Raw genomic sequence first — 21855 nt, forward strand, 5'->3', positions numbered from 1 at the left:
AGAGAGCTCCTCCTCGGAGATGGCGCACCCCTGAAGCCGGTGTGAAGAGCAAATCGATCGTCGCCAATGGCAGTCAATTCTTCACAACACACACGCGAAATTGAATGGATGCGCTGCATCGGCAAAACTGTTTTTGCCTCGTTTCTTTGGGCTCTCGGATCCTCCATAATCGAATCATTTTCCTCTCGTCACACACGCAAAACACGGCTATTGTGCCTCACCCGCTTCCCAAGGAAATCCACGAGACAGGCGCGGTGGGATGATTAAATAGTTCGAATTTCAAACGTTGGTGATCAACACGCACGCAATGCAGTGTACGGTCGTCGGTCGCGCTGCATCTTGCTTCTTCCTTTTTCGGCTCATGCGTCTCAAACCGCTTTCGGCCCGCGCCCAAGTTTTCTCCGCGGAGCAAGCGTCACCGCGACATGCCTCCAAACACGGCGCCGTTCATTTCCGTGGATTCCGCTTTGAAATGAAAACGGTTCGGTCACGGAGCGCTCGGCGTAAGCACTTGACGGCTATTGTCCTGTCGACTAGATCGAATCCCGACATCTCGCTCCGGCGCCGAGATTCAACACCGTGGAGTGCGAACGGTGCAGTCACCCATATCCAATCTTCTGTCTGTGCTGCCACGTCGTCAAGGCACCACTAGCTAACTGTACCTTGAAAATCTACCTTCCCTTTGCTCATCAACCGTACAAGCAACAATGCTGCCAATGAACGAAGGCTGCGACGGGATAGAAAGCTCAGGGCCGAGGTTACCACCCTCTTGCACTTACTGCATGCAGTGCCCTAGTAGCTTAGCCTCCCCCTTGCCGAGCCAGCAGATGTACAGTTGCTCGGCAGTGTGAAAGGAAATCCGACGGAAAATGTGCTACAGTCGTTGACTGACCAATGGGAGTCATTTTTCCAAAAGATCACATCGCCGTCGCGTGCAACGACCCTTGACTATCCCTGCTCATGCTCTTCCTTTGAAGTACAAGAAACTCGCGTTGAGAATCCCTGCATCGGCACAACGGAGGCGCGCGTATCGTTCTTCTTCCGCGGAGATTCTCACCTACTGAATCCATGCGACCCAACGCCAAGAACAAGTCTTCTCAGAACCTTTTGGTCGGTCAATTTTTCCGCTCCCCTGCATCTATCTCCTCCTGATCATAAGCCACGTCACTCCGGAATCCGATCCCGAGCAACACTCGCCTCTCCTCCGTGGACTTGTCCGCCACACTCCAAAATGTCTCCGAGCTCGCCACATGCTCCAATCCCCGTTCAGATGTTTGTTCCGCAGCACACTCCAGCACCGATTTCCGAGCCATTCATGTTCATATTGCATTGCATTCTTTGTTCGTACGATGAAGCCGTGTGCGGGCATTTTGGGTATCATGCTTCAGCTGTCAAAATCATTCTATCGGTCCATCATTTGCTTGGTCCTCCATCCGCCGGATCCAGCGGTACCTCTACGCTCTTGTCCAGCGCAGAACTGCGGCTTGCTTCGGCGGGCAGAGCGAGCTCTGTCGCACATGTCTGCACCGCCTGGGAACCCTGCACTGGCTGCTGTCTCTCTTGAGCTTCTGTCGCGTTGGTGGTGGCGATCGGCTTGCTCGGGCTACCGTGAATGCTGGCACCACCCGTGGTCGGCCGATGAGCACCACGAAGCTCTTGCATCGGCATCGAAGAGATGATGACCGGCGTTCCATCCTGACCACCCACCCTAGGCGATCGCGATAGACTCAACACGCCCAGCGCAGCGGATCGGAAGCGTCCTCGTCCAAACGCACTTGCACCGCTCGCGCTCCTGTCCAGCTGACCCTGCGACATATCCGCCAGCTGCGACCCCTGCGAAATGTCGCGGCGCATCTCGCCATCCTTGCGAGGCGTCGACATCTCGCCAAACTCGCTCGCATGGGCTTCGCGTCGTCGGTGCTGCGCCTCGTAGCGCGCCATGATGCTGCTCTTGCTTGCTCCTCGTCGCGTCGTCGTTCCGCCTCCCTCTTCATCCTCGCCGTCGTCGATGCCGTCGGCGTCGGTCTCTCCCAGCCCGTCGAGATGTCCACCGGAAACGTCGCGCGACGCTTCGCGCTTCTTGCGTCCCTTGGCAGCCGCCAGCCTCTGCTTGAGCGTAAGTCGCCTCTCTTCCTCCAGCGCTTCTGCACGCAACGCTGCCTGAAGCGTCACCGTCCTTTGCGTCGTGCCTCCCGAGAAGCCGCTGGCTCGACTCATGGCGCCCGACGCATCTCGTCGGTACGTTCGGCGCGAGACGTTGCGGTTCGCGGACATCGCGTTAATTTCGCGTCGCTTGGTGGGCGTCAGATCCGTCGTCCGATCGGCATCCGCACCTTCGAGGACCTCTTCATCACCCTCGTCTGCTGGACCCTTGTTGCGCTTGCGACGGCTCGAGCTACGGTGTGGAACCACCACGTTACCCTCGGCGACGCTGGGCAGAGGCACCGAGTCGCCCGTACCTGGTCGAGGAGACATGCGCATCTGCGTCGGACTTGCCGGCGGCTGGATCCCATCCGAACTGCGGAACGATCCATGCGAAGGAATCTGCAGCAACGAAGCTCCTCCTGCAAAGTTCTGAGCAGAAGGCGACGAGACGTTGCTGCCGCGTCGGAAGAGACTCGATCGCGTCGGTGATGCTTGCGAATCGCTCGCTCTGGATCCTGCTCGATTCGTGCGACCCAGAGCACGCTTGTAGTCCTCCATCATGTTCTTGGGGATGCTGGCGGCAGGGTCCACAGTTTGCTCCGCATCTTGCGTTTCCTCGAGGTGACGAGCAAGTCGATCGGGAAGCAGGATCTCTTCGTCGCCCTCAAGCATCAGAGTCTTTGATCGGGCAAGCGTAGCCGCCTCGCCGCCAAAAGGAATCTCATCATGGTGCAGAGCGTGCTTCTCCTCGTCTTCGGTGTCAAACTCGCCGTCGTCCTGCTCGTCGTCCCACTCGCCAACGATGCCTCCACCACCTTGAGAGCTGACGAGCGCCGGCCCATACCACTCGATCGTATCAAAGAGGTCCACCGGCGCCAAGGGGTTGCGTGGCAGCCAGAGAAACTCGTCCATCTCCTGAATGTAGAAGGGGTTGTTGTAGCGTGCCGTGTTGTTGGGTGTATCGTCCCACCGAACTGGTGGATGCGGCCGCACCAGCTCACGACCCTTGAGCGAATCGTCGTAGTCTTCGTAGGAAGAGTGCTGGATCGACCTGCCCCAGGTCTGGTTCACGTTGACAGTGGCCTGCTCCGTCGGACGTGATGCACGTTGGTAAAGAGGGTCGCTGCTAGTGGCATCTTCGGCATGTCCGCCTGATGCGTAGCTGTCTGCACTCTGCGGAAGCTCCTCGTCGGCAACGGTGGCCAGCTGGCTCGTCTTCCGTCGGAGGGTGCCGTAATTGCGGCTGGCCGCTCGTCTCGATTGGCGACTGGACTGACGAAGCAGATGACCTTGATCGTCGTGCTCCAAGAAGGGCGCGTCACCGTCCTCAAAGCTCAGGTCATAATCGTGCTCGCTCGGCAGAGGAGCATGTGCAGATACGGCATCGAACGCCGAGAGGAAGGGACGGTCCTCACTTCTCGAACTGCCCCGACGGCGGTGAACGACGTGGTCGCCTTTCGCCTTTCGTATCGTCGACTTGCCGCTCCGGAGCGCGGCGGCGGGATCGTTTGGCACTTCGCCATCCGTGTGCTCGGCGCCGGCGGCGACGTCGGCGGGCTCGTCCTGCGAATTTCGGAAAGAGTGAAGGTGAAGCTGGCTCGTCGGTGGCAGACCCGAGACGGGTCGCCTGCGTTCGGTCGAAGGGCGATCGCGGCTCGCGCGGGGCGACTCGACGAGGACGTTCATCCCGAGCGAGTTCTTGGCTGCATGGCGAAAGTGAAAGGCGTGTTTGGCGGTCTCCTTGACAATGTAGCGGGGTGTCCTTGCAATGCCTCGAGCGCCGGCACCGACTGGACCTGCAGGTGCTTTGCCTTTTGCGTGAGCTGTCGCGAGATAGCTCTGTCCGTCGAGACCGTTGGCGTTGAACGAGTCGTGAAGGCGTTGCCAGACACGCTGGAAGGCAGACTCGGTCGGTGGCGGAGGTACTACAGAGGGGTAACGTCCAGAGGCGAGCGCATCGAGCGGGGCACGGCTGTCGCTGCCTTCTTCGGCCGTACTTGGGCCCAAGTCATCCCTCTGCATCTTTTGCCAGAGTGGGCGCGAGTCGATGCCGCACAGCGCTTCAGCCTCTTCGTCGTCCAGAGCTCTGCACTGCGATCTCCATAGTCGTGTGGCAATGATCTTGGTGATGACGGTCAGAGGAATGAGCACCGCCGACATGCCAATGTAGACGGGCTGCTTCTTGAGCACGGAGAAGAAGATGAGCAGAACGGCCTGCATGACTACGATGGCGTCGAGGCTGTAGCGTAACAGCCTGACAAAGTAGACGACGCCTTCCATCTCGTTGAAACGTCGGTAGTAGTGGTAGGCGAAGTTCTTCTTGAAGATGACGAGGGCGAGGGCGAGGTAAACCAGGGCAAAGGGGATGACGAGCGGATTGAGCAGCGCAAAGATGAACACGATGGCCATGATGTTGATGTGCAGCGGCAGCCAATAGTATCGGTTGAAATTGCGTGGCAGCGTCTTGATGGCGCGAATGCGAGGTGTGGCCGCTTTCCTCGCACCCATGTGTTGAAGCAACGCAATCATGAAGCCCATGTGCTCGAAGCCGGATTGCAACCCGAGCTGAAGGATCAAGTATGAGACGAAGAACGGAGCAGCAGAGGGAAAAGCACTTGCGACGGTGCTGAGGATAGAGCCCGTGTTGCCGACCTTGGTGAGCACAGTGACAATGACGGCCGAGCCGACGCTGAAAAAGATGACGACGTTGCAGATGACAAACTTCCAGTAGCGAGCAAGGCACATGTCGTAGAGTGCGCTGAAGGTGACAAAGCCCTGGGCGCGCTTGCTGACCTGGAAGATGAGCTCGGGCACCGACATGGACGCGAGCGAGACGAGCAGAGGTGGCAAGGTGATGGTGACGAATCCGGTGAGCTTGGGATTGTTGTCGAAGAAGTTGCCGAGCCCTGGAATCTGCTTGAGCTTGTCGACGCTAAAGATACCCAAAACGATGGCGTTGATGATGATGACCCAAAAAATGGTGAAGCCCCAGGTGACAACGCTGACGCCAAAGCCACGAACGACGTCGACGGTGAAGGAGGTCTTCATGAGACGGTCCCAATCGAGATCCTTGACCTCGGGTGCCAGACGGACCTTGACGACGATCTGGTCCTTGAGCTCGCGCCAAACCATGCGCGCCTGACGCGGGTCACGGAAGGTGACAAAGGCGGTCGAGGTGGGCTCGTAGCTGGTCGGCGGTCTGGATCGCATCTCTGTGACGAGCGCGGTGAGCAGGTTGAGCTTGGTAAGGAGGTAGTCGATGGTTGGCACGGTCTGACCGCGAAAGAGTGCCGAGAGCCGAGTTGCTGGTTGGAAAGGATCGAGCAGCTCTCGTGGAAGCTCGTTGAGCGCCTCCCAGACGGTCTCACCAATCTCGTTCTCGTTGCTGCTGTCATTGTGCTGAATCGTCTGGGTCTGCTTGGTGTGCGTTCCGCGATTGGTGGGTGAGAAGCGTGCGAGTCTGCGCGCAAGTTCTTCCTCGAGCGCCTTTCCTGCCGTGTGCTGTGACGGGCCGAGTTTCTCGATGTCTGGATCGAGGGTTTCGGAGGGAGTTGTGTTGCCCGAGTTGGAGTCGTTGGTGGCTTGAGCCTGCTTGGACTGTCTGCGCAAGCGAAAGACTCGTTTGAAGAAGGAACGGGGTTGCGACCGGTGCTCTTTGCTTGGATGCGAGCCCTCTTGGGCCTTGAGGCGTTCCTCCTTGCGCATCTTCAAAGTGCGGCGACCGACGGTGACGAGCACTTCTTGTGCGAGCTTAACGTGCGCTGCTTCGAGTTGAGTGAGCACCTCTTGGCGACGAGAGAGCATGGAAGCAAGCTCGTTCATCTTGCGCACAAGCACGACAGTCTGGATAGGGCTCTTGAGATGTCGGTCAGGATGCAAGTCGGGCTCTGGACCGTTGGGACCATCGCTGTGAGCCGAGAAGACGGCAGGTGTTGCACGGTGCTCGGCTGAGGCCGACCGATGGTCGGAATCGGAGCCTGAGGCGTTCTGTGCATCCTGGTTGCGGGAGAAAGGGTGAGCTCCGTCATCGCTGTGGCCATCGTCGGAGAGAGAGTCAGCATCGTCGGGGCGGAGGAACTCTTCAAAGTAGCGACGGATGCTGGCTTCGTCGCGCATGGTAGCAGGGAGGTTCATGACCATGAGGGTTCTCTGACGCCAGCCGTCGCTGTTGTCCATCGACAGGCCATGAGCAGTGGTGAGGTTGGCCGAAGCATCTCGATGCAAGGGACCTACACCATTTGCGGTGGTTGTGGTGTTGTTGGCGGGAGCGCTGCGAGCATCCGCTTTGGCCTGAATGACCTTGTTTCGCGTCTTTGCGATTTGCGCTTTGCGGACTCGGAGCGAGCCTGTGCCGATCCACCAGAGAGCGAGGACCCAAGTGATGCTGAGGTACCAGAGGAGCACAAGATGGATCCAGAGGAGCGACCTGCCCTTCTCGTTGGGCACGGTGGGGCACTTTGCGCGATCATTTTCCTTGCAGTCTGGTGCAGGGGTGCTGACGAGGTAGGAAAGGGAGGCGCGCTGCATGTCGGTGGTGCTGACACCACGACTGAAAGTAATGTGGATCGAGAGGAGGATGGGCGCGGTGGTCAAGGCCTGGAGGAGAACCCACCAGAGACAGGCGCGGAGGAAGCGGACGTAGACGACGGTATCCATGCCGGTGTGGTCGGCGTACCACTCGTCGGTGAAGTAGATGGCGCGTTTTACCCAGGCGAAGGGCCACCGTGGTAGCATTGGGGATGGAGTGGTTGCGTGAAAGACTCGAGAGAGGTAGAAGTGACCCATCTCCCAATCCTCGCACGTATCGCCATCTCGAATGTGCGCAGGAGTGTCCTGCACGCCGCCTGGAGGATGTCGACGCTGGGCATCTTTGCGCCAGAATTTGGTGAATCGTGTTCTGGGAAGACGTCGTAGCTGACGGAGCGACTCGTAAGTGGTCGCTGATATGCCACCGACGACGGCAAAGATGACGCAGGTGGAGACCAAGCCTTGGAAGCTGGAGTTGATCTGTCTCTCGTTGGCGTCGGCCATGTTGGGCGTAGGGGTGCCGCCTCCTCACACGACAGCGGCGGCGGCGGCGACGGCGGCGGCGAAGCGATGGAGGTTGTTGGAGTGATTAGGATAGGGACCGATAAGATGGCATCAGAGGCTGAGCATGGCGAGCGACTCGGAGCAGGGCCAAGAGTGTGGTGCTCTCTTGTCGGTTGCTAACACTGTCCACGTCGGAAGGACCGAAGCAGGCAAAGTCAGTCCTGGCGATCCCGATTGTGGCAAGAGAACTGGATCGCAATGCGGTCTCTTGTGCCCTGTCTGCCAGCCCTGACTGAGGCGTGTTGATGTGCGTATAGAGGCGAGTGGAAGGTGAAGAGGAGAAAGCAGTGACGGGGAGCCAATAGTCTCGATACGCTGTAGTCACACGAGGATCGACGGCAAATGCCTCCGGTGCTGTTGCTGTTGTTGCGGTTGCTGTTGCGGTCCGCTCCTGTCTGATGTTCCTGTGCCATGCAACACGCTCATGCCCAAGCTTGGAAAACATGCAGTCGGAATCATGCGCGATATTCGAATTTCGACAAGGCAGCAGAGCGCAGTTTCGTGGCGCGCGCTCCGGTTGTGTTGTGTCTTTTCTGCCTGGCTGGTTCTGTGTGGAATTTCGAGGCGCAGAGGGTCGCAGAAGTCAGGTTGGCGCGATCCAGGCCTCCGTCAGCTTGCATCAACTCAATGCATGCAATCTGCCTGAAGCAGATCGCTCGAGAACGCAGGCTGGCAGGCTACGGCACCTCTGAGCCGCTCAGCACATCAGCTGATCTGGCAGTCCAGCAGCTCTGGCTTTGTTCTTGCTACACGGTCAGTCGACTAAGGATCTTCATTGTCTATGCGACCGCATTAACTTAGCCTGGGATAAGCGGCACAACAGGGTCCAATGGGGGTCCATGGTGCTCGTTCAGGGATTCAGAGAAGAAAGCGGCGAGAGAAAATCTGGCTCTGGAGCCAAGCGAGCCGTTCCAATGCGCGCATCTCTGGTCGGAATGAGGCGCGTCGGAAAACATCGCCGATCCCATATTGACGTCGTCGTGCAGCGACTCGACGCCAATCGGCGATTCTCTCAAGCCCGATGCCACCAGATGTACCCACGTTTTGCTCGTGCTTTCTTCGTCTCACAGCAGTCCGCAGCTGAGCTCGACTCTCGACCGCATCGTTGTCCTCTTGATGTGTCTTGAATTCTAAGTTGGTTCTCTCAAAGTGACCGTTTCCGTGCTGTTAAAACATTCGTAGCTCCTGCATCTCTAAGCAGCAATTGGAGAAAGCGAAGCGATCAACATGTCGTGAGTCCTCGGGGCCGATGGTTGTAGGACAGGCAAAAGCGAGCTGGAAGCTACACAATTCGACCCGCCTTGCGCAAACCGTTTCGTGGCCTTCTAAGCCGTCGTGTCCGACGATCCGAGGCTCGAAGTGAGAGCAAATTTGGTGCCAAAAACAAATGAATATTGCCAGCTCAAGGTGGAAAAAAATTGTGGTTGGCTGTGTTTTGTTGCCTGCGCGTGCCGACTCAATAATTTGAGTCAACTAGCGCAAAAAGAAGGGCCGTGGCACACCATTCGTGATGTGCGTGACGGGATGGCTTAGTTTTGCAGCTCTGACCCGAATTATTGGTTTTTTTCGGGTCCTGACACCACAGCAGCGCAGCGGCAAGACAGATAATTTGGCGCAACGAGGTCATTTGACTGTCACCCGATGGTCTTGGCACGTTGGCTTTCCTCGTTCTCTCCCTTCCACCACCACCATCATTTCAATCCTCGAAATCGACCTTTGCTTGCTTTGGCGTTGGCTCCTTCTTTAGGCGCGAACCGGCACTTCACCTGATTCTTTCGTTTCTCCAACAGATCGAAGGTCAGGCCCAACTTCTCCCCCTCCTCACCGTCTCTCCCTCTCCTTCCAACTCTCTTTCTCACCTAGTACCCTAGCACACTATTCGACTTATTGATCATCTCTTCATCACCATGAGGCCTCAAGCTATACTGCCAGACGCCCTCTCCGCTGTGGGTGAGACGCCGCTCATTCAACTGAACCGGATCCCACACGCAGAGGGCATCAAGTGCAACGTCCTCGTCAAGTGCGAGTACTTCAACGCTGGCGGCAGCGTCAAGGACCGCATTGCCCGTCGCATGCTCCTCCAGGCCGAACAGGATGGCACCCTCATCCCTGGCAAGTCGGTCGTCATCGAGCCCACCAGCGGCAACACGGGCATCGGTCTTGCCCTTGCCTGCGCCATCCGAGGCTACCGCTGTATCATCGTCCTTCCCGAGAAGATGTCGGCCGAAAAGGTCAACACGCTTCGTGCGCTGGGTGCCGAAGTCATCCGCACGCCCACCGAGGCCGCTCACGACGATCCTCGTTCCAACATCATGGTCGCCCGTCGTCTCGCCAAGTCCATGCCTGACGCCGTTATCCTTGATCAGTACAACAACCTCAACAACCCCACCGCCCATTGGGCCACTGCTGAGGAGATCATCGAGGCCATCAAGGCCGGTCCGGCCCCACCTTCCTCCACCTCCCTCCTCCACGGTATGGGCGCTCTCTCGCTCAACAATACCAAGGAGGAGCCCTTCGACGCCTCAGCCAACGCCCGTCCCCTCACTCCCGACTCCAACCGCGGCGCTGACGAGCCCAACGGCTCCGTCCAGACCTTTTCTGACAAGGTTGACGTCTTCGTCGCCGGCGTCGGCACGGGCGGTACCATCAGCGGCATCGCTTCGCGCCTCAAGCGCGCCGATCACAATCCGGACTGCTTTGTGCTTGGTGTCGACCCCATCGGATCCGACCTTGCACTGCCAGCTACGCTCAACGCTCTTCCCGAGGGCAGCGATGGCTCGTACAAGGTCGAGGGGATCGGCTACGATTTCGACCCCAACACGCTCAACAAGAAGGTCATTGACGAGTGGTTCAAGACCGAGGACGAACAGAGCTTCGTCTATGCGCGTCATCTTATCAAGGACGAAGGTATCCTCGCTGGTGGCTCTTCGGGTGCTGCCGTGAATGCAGCCATCAATTGGCTCAAGCCCGGCGGTGCTGGCTGGGACAAGTTCGGCTCCAAGGCTGGTCTCAACGCCGTCGTCGTGCTGCCTGACAGCATCCGGAACTACATCACCAAGCCGTGGTTGGTTTCGGATGCCAAGCCTGAACGTCGTCAGGCCGAGATTGACTTTGACAACTTCCAGTAGAGCCATGCTCGAGGGCATCGCCGAGTCGAATCCTGCTCGTGATCCAACCAGTCCGAAATTTCCGTTCCCGTTTCCGTTCCGTAAACATGTCCACTCCTCGATGGCTGGCCGTCGTCGCTGCTGTGCCTAGCAGCCCCCTCTCTTTCCTTATCCTCCCTTTGTGATTCCAATGACCCACGCTGCTAGGCACGGCAAGGCAAACTTACTGCGAGTGCCCACGCTCAACGCTATCCACGATCCCTAAACAACATCAAACAACACACTCTAGGCGAACGTCTTATACCTGAACCGGGATGGGAGATGGAGTAACAGGGGGGGTCGGACCTCTGTTCTTGCAATACCCATGCGATGCTCTTTTCATCCCGGTTCGCCCTCTATCCACATACCCTTGGCACCTTCCTCGTCTTTTTTCCCCTTTTCTTCTTCGCTGCCATCCCCTTTTCTAACCTTTGATCTTCATCACCGCCCAACCCTTTTACACTCAGGCCGCATGAGTTAAAAGCATCACAGTCCCCCCAAGGACTCCTAGGACTGGATGCTTTTGATTGGTGCGGCCGTCCGAGCTAGGCCGTTTCATGCCTTTACTTTTCTCATTTGGCCTTTCCCGGATTTCCTTTTGTTCCCTTTTTTCCAGCTGATATCGACGTGCTCGTCAGCCCGATGCTTGTCATTGTGGTCGACGGTCGCGAGGATATGCAGCGTCTCGCATGCCCTGCTTGCGTCTCTCTCTCTTTCTCTTTCTCTCATTCCATCTCACTTGCATCAGTCATGGCTTTCAACACTGCATTCTGATCGTTCTCTCTTGTCGTTCGCAACCCTGCATATCATTGGCACACTCGCATCTACAGCTCCGACATGCTGTTCTGTATTAGTAACTTTATCGCACTGCCAGCTAATCTCATCCGTGTTTTCCCCCGTGACCGAAAGTAGAGAGAGCTCAAGCGGCGACAAGGAGCCATCTGCCGAGATATCCGTGATGTCGAAACGAGCAAAGACGGCAGTGGTAGTTGAATATCAGCCGACCGTATCAACGGAGCAGCTTTGCCGACACGTTCAATTTGCAGGTACGACTCTACTGTGCTGGTAGCGAGCAGTCTCTCTGTCAAAGAGGCGTGGTGCTCTCTTATCGGCATGTCCAGTCGGCAGCAGGCCTGGGGTAGCGCGGATAGCGGCCGAATGGCGGCCGAGTACTTGTTTTCAGCCTGCCCGAAAACACTGGATGCGAGTTGGGCGCGGCGCCAAGCGCGGCTAGAGTTGTGCTGCTCGAATCTGGTCTGCTCAGGCCTACTGCCACTCTTGAGCTCCAGAGTCAGTCCGGAGCTGAAATCGCTCGGAAATGCAACCCCGTTGCGATACAATACTCTGGATTCAAGATAAGATTCAGAGAGCGAGTGATTGATGCAAGCGCACCCTGCTCACTGCGTCTTCTCTGCACTCGTCGCTCTCCCCGCTGCCGAGTGCGACTTTAAAGCTTTCTGCTGTGTATAGTCTGTTCAGCCATACAGCTTGGCACGAGCGCGATTTTGGCTCGTCAAGCAGAGGCTCGGCTCGATCCGCGCTTGGCTCAAATTGAAATGCTCGTTAAGCTATCACTTTGCGCGGCTGCCGCTGCACGATAACTTGTGCCCACATGGCATACTCGACTCTAATCAATCACACAGCATCACCCTGTGCTCTCTGGTCTCGCCGCTGCGGGAGCTGCTGCTGTTGAATCTGCTTCCCCACATCCATCATGTTGCGCTTCACGTCGCTGCTTCTCATTGGTTCCGCAGCCTCGACACACCAATCCTGCTGAGTCCGCTCACCTTGCATGGCACGCTCAAATCACATATAGCTCGGCCTCCTCTCGGTTTCGTCATGTCCAGCTTCATATCATCCCCACTCCAAACCCTAACCTAATCGCTTTCCAAGCTGGGCCAAAGCTTGGCTGTTGATCGCATCGCTTTCCGGCCCACCCGCTGTCCTGTCTCAAATCAACGTCGATCCTGTCACCGTCATTTTCGACCATTGTTCCTGCGCAAAGCACCGCACCCCTTTCTCGAACTTGGTTTATACCATTCGCCGCAACTTATCTAATCCCACCTTCTTGCTTCCTTCCCCGCAGCCACATTCCCTGCTCCAAGTATGGGACAAAAGCAAGCAGAGGTATACGACTACATGCCCAAGTCCGAATCCGCGTCCGGCGGCCTAGACTATCCTACTTCCCACACGCTTGAACATGGTCAACAGGCGGAGCAAGTCGTGCCACGTAAGCATTTCAGCACGCTTGCCCTCATTGGTCTTTCCTTTGCTATTCTCAACTCTTGGACCGCCGCTTGCGCCTCCATCAACCTTGCTCTCGGTGCAGGGGGCCCCGTAGGTGTCGTCTGGGGCCTCCTCGTCGGCACCCTTTGCGCTACCACCATCGCCCTTTCGCTCGCAGAACTTTGCCATGTCTTTCCCTCCATCGGCGGTCAGTACCATTGGGCCTACGCCATGGCCCCCAAGTCTTGTCGTGCTCCTGTCGCCTACTTTGCCGGCTGGCTCGGCACCACCGGCTGGATCGCACTCGCCTCAAGCGCACCTCTCTACGCAGGTTCTTCCATCGTCGGAATGGTCACCATGTACAGACCTGACTTTATCCCAAGCCCTTGGAAGATCTTTTGCATCTACATGGCCATCACCATCTACTGCGGCATCGTCAACATCTGGGGCGCCGTCATCCTCAACAAGATGAACCAAGCCGCTCTCCTCTGGTCTATCACTGGCGCTATCGTCGTCTTTGTCGTCTGTCTCGCCGTTCCATCGTCACAGGGTCACATGTCCTCCGCCAGCTTCATCTTCACCGACTTCGTCAACCTGACCGGCTGGCCCGACGCAATTGCGTGGGGGATAGGACTTATCTCGGCGCAGTACTGCTTGGTAGGATGCGATGGTGCTTCTCACGTCATCGATGAGATCGACCGTCCTCACATCAATGCTCCCAAAGCCATGATCTTGTCCTGTCTCATCGGAGGCTTCTCCGCTTTTTTGGTCCTCATCGCTGTCCTCGCTGGAATCAACGACATGGAGAGCGTCATCCAAGCCGGCGCCGCAGGAATCGTCGAAGCTATCCTCCAAGCTACCAGGAACAAGGCTGCCACGCTTGTCTTGAATCTCATCTTCTTTGGCACCATCGCCTTTGCCGGTCCGGCGCTCATGATCACTGCCAGCCGCATGGTCCAAGCCTACGCCAACGACGGCTGTCTGCCCTTCAAGAACAAGCTGGCCTACGTTTCGCCAAAGCTCGAGGTGCCTGTCTACGCAGTGCTCTTCTGCTGCTTTTGGTACACCGTCTTTGGCCTCATCCTCTTTGGCTCCGTGATTGCGGTACAGGCCATCGTCAGCGCCTCGGTGGTGCTCCTGCAGCTTTCCTACATCGTACCCATCGCCGGCATGCTCTTCCGAGGTAGGAGGCGCATCTTCAGTCCCTCGGAAAACGACGACGACGACGACGAGATTACCATCCCCACCGACATCAAGTACACCTTGGGCCCCGTCTTCGGTCCGCTGGTCAATACAGCTGCGCTGTGCTACATTGCTGTCACCACGGTGCTGTTTTTGATGCCCTCGTACATTCCCGTCACTTCGGGCTCGCTCATGAACTACTCTGTCGTTGTAGTCGGCACCACAACCTTGTTGGCCACCATCAACTGGTTCGTCTTCGCTAGGAAGACGTACACCGGTCCAAAGGATTTCCGAGAGGTGCTCGAGAGGGCTCATCTGAGGCGCGCCGAATAGAGGGCCGTCTCGTCGCCATCGTCGACACAAGCTTGTATGTATTTTCTGTTTTTGCTCTCTCTTTTTCGCCATCCGCGTCGGCCAATTTTGTCACCTGAAATGTACTGTTTAACAAAGAAGATGATCCCTTTCTGATCTGTAGCGTGACCTCAAATCGATCTTTCCGTTAAGTGTCTCCGCGATCAGCTTCGTTCGGGCGCTAGACCGCTGTACATTTAGAGATGGAGTTGACCTCTCGCCGATCATGTGATAACGGAATCTCGATCGAATTCGGGGCTCGGAGAGTCGATTTTGTGATCCGGGTTGCTATTCTGGACCGAATCCGCGCATATACGTCGGTCATCGTCACACACACAAGTCAAAACGCCGGAAAGCTCGTACCGCGATTGCAAAAAGACAAAAAGTCACACCAAAAGATCTGGTGCATCACTTATCAACATCCAACACGATCCTCCCAGCGATCCTGCCCTGGATCATATCCTCAAACACGCTGGGAAGGTCGCTCAAACCCTTGAGAGTGAAGTGGACCTTGACCATACCTCGTGCTGCGATTTCGAGTGCTTCCACCGCATCCTGTCTGTTGCCGACGGCGGAGCCTACGATCTTGTGCGTCATGAGTACTGTCTTGAAGATGGACACAGGTAGGATGGAGTTGGGCATTCCAACGATGACTAGTGTGCCTCTGGGTCTGATGTAGTCGAGGGCGAGTTCGTAGGCTGCGGGGCTGGCGGCTGCTACGACGGCGGCGTGGGCGCCGATGCCTCCCGTAGCGTCTTTGATGGCGGTGGCGACGTCCGAGGTGGTCTTGAAATCGATGAATACTTCGCAGCCTAGTTGCTGCGACATGGTTTGCTTTTCGGAGCCTGTGTCGATTCCAATTACGCGTAGACCGGCGTTGCGAGCGTACTGGACGCCGAGGTGACCCAGTCCACCACCGGATCCGGGAATGACCACCCAGTTACCGGGTTGCAAGGATGCCTCTTTGAGCGCGCGATAGATCGTCACTCCAGCACAGAGGATCGAAGCAGCTTGGGAGAGCTCCAATCCATCGGGGATCTTGGTCAGGTAACGGGCGGTGTGTCGGACGTATTGTTGGAAGGTTCCATCGACCGCATCTGTATGTGTTTGATAGGATCACGAGCCACGGTGTCAGTATATCTTGCAACTGGTCTGACTGGCGGGCCTATGGTTATCGACTTACATCCGCTGGGCTTGTACTGCGGGCAGTTGATCTCGTGCGACAATCGACAGTATTCGCAATTGAGGCAGGCGTCGGCGATCCATTTGATGCCGACGCGATCGCCGACCTGGACGTACTCGGAAGCACCCTGTCCGAGAGCGACGACGATTCCGGCTCCTTCGTGTCCGCCGATGAGGGGCAGTTTGGGTGGGAAGGGCCAGTCGCCCTGAAGTGCGTGCAGGTCCGAGTGGCAGACACCCGTGAAGAGGACCTGCAGGACAACAGGGATTTAGCTCAGGGTTAGTCTACGATGCCACAACTCAAACTCTCAACTCGAGCTCGGTTGCTAAAAGCAAGCTCGATCAAATCCGGCAGCATGACTAGCCGATCGATCCGTGTGAACTTACCCGAACAAGCACCTCGCCGGGATTGAGCTCGGATTGCTTGACATTGTCGATGTCCTTGATCGAGATCTTGTCCGGTCCACCGTTCTCGTAGAAGATGGCGACGCGGTTCTTGGGCGCCAGCTCCAGCTGGGTCTCGCGAGGATCTTGCACCATGTTTGGAGAAGGAGCGTGCCGAGAAATCTGATGCGGTTGGTGTGGGCGTGGTTGGTTTGGGCGGGAGAAGGACGGGATCTAGATGTCCTCGAGAGAGCCGCTGACCCTAAATAGTTCTTGTCAAGCGAGCCAAGACAATGTTGCCCCAGTTCAAGAGACCGTCGCACGACATCTGTCACATGGCAACACGCCCGTGCCGACCCACGCGCTTACATTGATGAAGGACAACGGCAAAGGATGTGCCGAGCGAGCCTGTTGCTCCGGCGAAAAAGCCCGTGCGCACGATCGTTTTTAAGCTTGTCGGGAAGCGAGCGAGGGAGGCAAGCGTCAGATGCTCGGCATCCTTTCGCCCGTGGTTACCCCACACAGACCACCATGCACAAAAGCGCCTGGCTCGGCTGTCAAAAAAAAAAAGATGGGCGGTGTTTCAAATGCCCTGCATGGAAGCGTACTGTGGTTGAGCTGTAGCACCGTCTGCATTCTATTTCCCAGCGGTGCCCACCGCGTAGGCATCAAGTTGCCATCGTTGCCTGCCTGACCAAACCCTAAGCCTCCAGTCAAACTCAAGCTTAGTTGTTCCGCCTCTTTTGCGTGTATGTGCTATTAATAAAGCCTGAATCCTGTCACAAGACCTCAGCACGCAGAAATGCACGTAGACGACTCGAATGAAACGCTCGCCGCCATAAGACCCGTGCAACTGTCTCTGCTGCCCCGGACGTGAGCTTTGTCGTTGCAGAGAGGCACAGCCAGCAACGTGCATAGCCGAGAGAGCTTTCCGTTCCGGCCATCGGCAATCAAGTTTTGCCGGCCCAGTCCCGTTGGCCTTGACGTCCAACGCTGTTGCGAATGTAGAGCACGGCTTACGATTCCTCATGTCACGGAGTCCGCTGGCCTCTCAAAGCCATGAACGACAACATTTTGCCAAGGATTTTGGTGCCACAATTCCAGGCTGCATTTATTAATATTTGGTTCTTGGACAGTGGAACAATCGAGTCAAACTGCGAAGATTCTTTGTACAGCATATGTCGTCCGTTTGGCCACTGTGTTTTCGTTGACTGACAGCACAGCTTCGAGATGAAGGAGCAGGTCCGCCTTCCTTTCCTCGAATGATTCGCAGCCCGATCTGATGCCTCATTAGAGCGCCATTTCTAGAATGTGCGATCAGGCGACAGTCAACCGGAGAAAGTGGAGAAAAGGTGGAACAGTGTGGCAGACTAACTTAGCTGAGGCCGCAAGAAAATTCTCAACCGCAGACGCGCGCACCATTTACGCACAGATCAGCTCAGCTTCCCAAGTGCCGCCCGATCCTACATGATCGTCTGCTCGTCCTCCTCCTCTTTCTCCTTCTTCCCATCCGCCTCGTCGTCGTCGTCTTCGCACACAGAAAGCATCTACCGGGATGCTATATGTCGCGCACGCCTACGAGGCCTCGGCCATCATCCAGACACTCGCCTTGCCAACATTCCTGCCGACGGGACCATGTCTGGCGCTGGTCAAACAATCTTGCATCGAGTTCCTCTCGCTCGCTACCGACGCCGGAAGCACCGCATCCTCGGCAGGACTGCTCGAAACCGTTCAGACCATCACGGTCAATGGTCGCATCCTCGCCGCTCAAGCCGTCACCGAACCTAGCTCGAATGCCACATCACAAAAGCAATCGCTCCTCCTCCTCACAGACCACTACCAGTCCAAGCTGATCAGTCTGACTGCCTCGATCGATCCTGACAATGGCGAGACCAACATCCAAACCATCGCTACACTGGCTCTCGACGAAGTTGCCCGCTCTCCGGCAGAGTCCGCACTTGGCGTGTGGTGTGAGCCCTTGTCGCCTGGCACGCCTTCAATCGGTCAGAGGATCGCTCTGAGTCACGTCTACAGAGGCGTCGCTAGGGTCATCCCCCTCGCCGACCCTGCTAGCTCATCGCGCTCGCGTGCATATGACGACGCAGACCAGGACATGCAAGACATCTCGCACACCAACTCGCTCAGCCGCGGCGCACACTTCTCACAATCCTTCAGCGTGCGACTACCGCATCCCAATCTGCTCTCGTGTGCTCTTCTCAGCCCTAGCTCTCCTTCCTCAGTTCCGGCCGTCGCGCTGCTCTCTCAATCCAGTGTTCCCAGCGAGATACCCGGCCTCGGCGAGCTGTGCCTTCCCGTGCTGTCTTTCCATTCCGTCGACGTCAGCAGCCAAGAGCTGTCGCCCATGCCCTGGGGTCCTCCACGCAGACCTCCTCGCCGCAACGAAAGCCAAGATACCGAGGAGGACGCCGACAAGCGCTTCCACCCACAGTCGTCCTCTGCCGCCACACAGGCCAGCCGCGACCTCAAGACCGCCAAAAAGGACGACAAAGCCGCTTCACGCAAACAGCACGGTCCTGCAGCCATGGGCGCAAAACTCACTCTCAACGATCTGCGCAACAGGGAGGAGGTCCGCGCAAAGTCGGACCTTGCTCAATGCCATGTACCGCTGCCCACGGCCGATGCTCTTGGCGCTCACTACGTACATGCTCTTCCTGCTCATGTTGGCGCTGGCGTTCTCGTCTTTTCCGAAACGAGCATCCTCTACGTGCCACCGCCCTCGAATCCTCCCGCTTCCACCAGTAGCAACAATGACGATGCCACCACCGCATCAGATCCTGCGGATACGAAAGGCAAAAGACGCAAAGCGAGCCAAGGTAGCATCGCCGAAACCCGCAGGCGATCTTCCGCAGCAAACACCCAAGCAGCCGCCAACGTCGCCACCACCTCCACCCCATCCAACGAGAACGGCAAACGTCGACGCTCTTCCGTCAATGTGTCTGCCGCCGGTGCAGATTCACCCACCAAGTCTGCCTCCTCAACGCCGTCGCGTCCAAAGCTTCTTCGCGTCGGCCTTCCCCACCCTGTCCAGGTGATCTCGGTCGTTGACCTGAATGATGCAGATCGCTCTTCGTCCGCAGGCCCGGACAAGTTTTCCGTGCTCTTTGCTTGCAGTTCTGGCGCGCTCAACGTGCTCCGCCTCTCGATGCATCAAGATACCCAAGAGGTCGCCTCTTACCCCTCCCAGCCCAGATCGATGAGAGTCGAGACGCTTGGCACCGCATCTCAGCCTGCAGGGCCTCAAGCCCTTTCCTACCTCGGTCAAGGGCTTGTCTGCGTCGGCAGTGCCACGGGCGACAGCTGCCTCTACAATATTCTTGAACAGAACGCATCGCAGAGTACCCCAGCTTCTTTGGGCGAACAGCTGCTGACCCCGCCATCATCGCCCACACAAGCCAGAAGGAGAAGGTCGTCCCACACCGTCGGCACGTCTCGCGACAGCTCCGAGCTTCCCACCGGCGGATCCCTCGCTCTCCTCGACACGTGGCACAATCTTGGACCTGTGGTCGATTTCGTGGTCGACGACGGTGCCGGTGGAGATCCGACCTCTTCATCCGGCGCGCAAGCCAGGATCGTCACATGCAGCGGTGCTGGTCCTACTGGTAGTATTCGAGAAGCGCGCAGCGGTGCCTCGGTGCAGGAAGTTTCGTCGCTGCCTATTCCCAACGCTCAACAAGTATGGCCTGTTCACGGTGGAGACGGCATAGCGGCTAAGCAATCCATTGGCCTGCTTGTCGGGTTCGCCACTTCGACTGCCTACTTTCACTTCGATGCAAACGGACAACTCGCCGACGCCACCGACCGACTTGCTGCTGCTGGCATCGACGTGTCGCAACCAACACTTGCAGCTTCAAGTGTGCTGGGCCAAGGCACGGGTCCGCTATTGCTTCGCGCTGCTCGCAAGGAAGTCTCGCTTTTCAGCCTCGAAGGAGAGAACGTATCGATTCGGTCCCAGTGGGTGCCTCCCACAGGACTCGAGGTGACGGCCGCCAGTGTTAACTCGACCGGTCAATCGGTCGTTGCGCTGAGCGACAAGAGCTTGCTGCACCTCTCCGTAGAAGCCGGTGCGCTGACCGAACTTAGAAAAGTCCAATTGGACCATGAAGTATCGTGTCTGGACGTCAGCTCGTTGGTCGCAGGCGAAGCGGCTCGCTTTGTGGCTTGCGGCTTCTGGCAAACCAGAACGGTCCAGATCTTCTCGCTGCCTGACCTTGCCGCCGTCGGTCAGTCCTCTGTGGTGCAGCAAAGACTCTCGGCGGTGCCTCGCTCCATCCTGCTGCATCAGTTCGCAAGCAGCCAGCCGGAAGCTGGTCCGCATGGCCAGCCAAAAGCCTCGTTGGGTAATCGAGACTCTCTCACTCCGCACCTGCTCGTTGGGTTGGGAGACGGCAGTCTGGTCTCGTACAGTATGAGCCTCCCGACGGGCGACAGCTACACCAGCACTGTTGGCCTTGCTGATGCCAAGACAGTGTCGTTGGGCACACAGGCGCTCAAGCTTGATGCCGTCGAGACCTCGGCCGGTGCTCGTGTGGTTGCTGTCTCCGGCAGTCGCCCGACGCTGGTCTACGCCGACTCGAAACGATTCTCGTACAACGCACTCAAGTACAAAGATCAGCGCAGCGTCACTCCGTTGAGCGCTGGTCCCGGTCAAGTGTTTGCTGCATTCGCCTTGTCCGACTCGATCGAGCTGGCTGCCATCGGCGCACTCAGGCAGCGCGACATCCGCACGTTCCCTCTGGGCTTGGAACAGCCGCTTGCCATCGCTCAATGGGCCAATCGAAAGGTCTTCGCCGTCTGTACCTGGACCTTCCTGCCTCGAGGTACCGCGTCCAAAGTCGAGCGCCCACGGGGAGCTTTGCGGATCCTCGACCACGTCACGTTTGAGCTGCTGGACGAGATCCGGCTGGAGCCGGACGAGCGACCAAATTGTATCACCCTGTTGAAATCGCAAGGTCACGAGCTGCTTGTGGTCGGAACGGGCTACGTCTCCGAACAGTCGAGCGAGACAACGCGCGGCCGCCTCGTAGGGTTCGACGTTTCCACCGGTTCGTCTCGCACCAAGGAAGAGCGCGGCCGACTTCGCCAGCTGTTCGAGCATGCCGAGAACGGCAACGTGTACAACCTGCAACCGATAAACCATCGGCTCGCTGCTGCGGTCAATTCGGAGGTCAAGATCTACAGCATCGTCGACCCGCGTCCGAGCAACGTGGCGGCGCCTCGCATCATGGTGCGACAGCGCGGAAGCTGGGCGAGCTCGTTTGTCGCTTGCAATCTCTCTGCCATCGAGCCGGACCGCATCGTGGTGGGCGACGCGCTGAGATCGATGAATGTGCTGCATGTGCACCCGTACACAGCCAGGGTCACCGAGATCGCCAGGGACTGCGATCCTTTCTGGACGAGCGCGACGGAGCTGCTGGACGAAGAGACGCAGACGTACATCGGTGCCGACGTCAGCTTCAACATTTACACGACGCAGAGGGTTCCGATAAGTGAGGAGGACAAGACTCGGATCCGTCGTGCGAGGGAGCGCGATACCGAACGAGCGATCAGCGCTGTCGACCCACGAACCACGCGAAACCCAGCCGAGGTCGATCAGTACCAACACGTGATGCAACGCAACGCCGTCTGGCACTACGGGGATATGATCAACAAGTTCCGCCGAACATCGCTCGTCCCCGATCCGGGCTCGAAGGCAGCGGTGAGGCCGAGACTGCTGTTCTGCACCGCGGCGGGTGCGATCGGCGTCATCGCTCTCGTTCGAGACGACGAGGCGCGTCTGCTGGCCAAGGTCGAACGCAACATTCTCTCGCTCGTCGAGTCTGACACCGCTGCAGGGTCGGCAGGCGTAGTCGGCGATATCAAGCACGAGGACTGGCGCACGCTGAGGACGGATCACAGGGTACAGCCTCCCGCCGGGTTCCTCGATGCCGACGTGCTGCAGATGTTTGTCGATGGCAGACTGGATCGCGCACAGAGGGATCGCGTCGTGGCTGGACCCAGATCGGGGGCGGAGGCGTTGGGCGTGGAGAGGGAGGTGGTGGAGCAGCTGATTGAGACGCTCAGTCAGGTGTGCTGATCGCTTTCCGCGTTTCATTCGCAACTCAAAGGCAATCACAGGCGCGTTTTCACT

At 57.7% G+C, this 21855-nt stretch overlaps 7 protein-coding genes across 7 annotated transcripts; 4 read left to right on the forward strand and 3 right to left on the reverse strand.

Annotated features, from left to right (window-relative positions):
* Nucleotides 1–1413: 1413 nt before the first annotated feature.
* Nucleotides 1414–7176, reverse strand: PHSY_000955 (potential transmembrane protein; the record flags this gene model as incomplete). The annotated part of the gene is made up of 1 exon (XM_012331587.1): nt 1414–7176. The coding sequence occupies one exon, from the start codon at nt 7174–7176 to the stop codon at nt 1414–1416; it is 5763 nt and encodes a 1920-aa protein (XP_012186977.1).
* Nucleotides 7177–7261: 85 nt separating this feature from the next.
* On the reverse strand, nt 7262–7681 carry PHSY_000956 (DNA repair protein; the record flags this gene model as incomplete). The annotated part of the gene is made up of 1 exon (XM_012331588.1): nt 7262–7681. The coding sequence occupies one exon, from the start codon at nt 7679–7681 to the stop codon at nt 7262–7264; it is 420 nt and encodes a 139-aa protein (XP_012186978.1).
* A 182-nt stretch (nt 7682–7863) lies between these two features.
* Nucleotides 7864–8363, forward strand: PHSY_000957 (putative GTPase activator; the record flags this gene model as incomplete). The annotated part of the gene is made up of 2 exons (XM_012331589.1): nt 7864–7989; nt 8091–8363. 2 exons carry the CDS (start codon nt 7864–7866, stop codon nt 8361–8363), a joined length of 399 nt encoding a protein of 132 aa, XP_012186979.1.
* Nucleotides 8364–9143: 780 nt separating this feature from the next.
* PHSY_000958 (hypothetical protein) lies at nt 9144–10364 on the forward strand (the record flags this gene model as incomplete). The annotated part of the gene is made up of 1 exon (XM_012331590.1): nt 9144–10364. One exon carries the CDS (start codon nt 9144–9146, stop codon nt 10362–10364), a length of 1221 nt encoding a protein of 406 aa, XP_012186980.1.
* A 2124-nt stretch (nt 10365–12488) lies between these two features.
* PHSY_000959 (choline transport protein) lies at nt 12489–14123 on the forward strand (the record flags this gene model as incomplete). The annotated part of the gene is made up of 1 exon (XM_012331591.1): nt 12489–14123. One exon carries the CDS (start codon nt 12489–12491, stop codon nt 14121–14123), a length of 1635 nt encoding a protein of 544 aa, XP_012186981.1.
* A 426-nt stretch (nt 14124–14549) lies between these two features.
* PHSY_000960 (alcohol dehydrogenase) lies at nt 14550–15863 on the reverse strand (the record flags this gene model as incomplete). The annotated part of the gene is made up of 3 exons (XM_012331592.1): nt 14550–15238; nt 15325–15574; nt 15711–15863. 3 exons carry the CDS (start codon nt 15861–15863, stop codon nt 14550–14552), a joined length of 1092 nt encoding a protein of 363 aa, XP_012186982.1.
* A 1399-nt stretch (nt 15864–17262) lies between these two features.
* Nucleotides 17263–21801, forward strand: PHSY_000961 (pre-mRNA-splicing factor; the record flags this gene model as incomplete). Its single annotated transcript, XM_012331593.1, has 1 exon — nt 17263–21801. The coding sequence occupies one exon, from the start codon at nt 17263–17265 to the stop codon at nt 21799–21801; it is 4539 nt and encodes a 1512-aa protein (XP_012186983.1).
* Nucleotides 21802–21855: the final 54 nt, after the last annotated feature.

Source organism: Pseudozyma hubeiensis (genome assembly GCF_000403515.1).
Source record: "Pseudozyma hubeiensis SY62 DNA, scaffold: PHS13, whole genome shotgun sequence".
Taxonomy (NCBI): Eukaryota; Fungi; Basidiomycota; class Ustilaginomycetes; order Ustilaginales; family Ustilaginaceae; genus Pseudozyma; species Pseudozyma hubeiensis.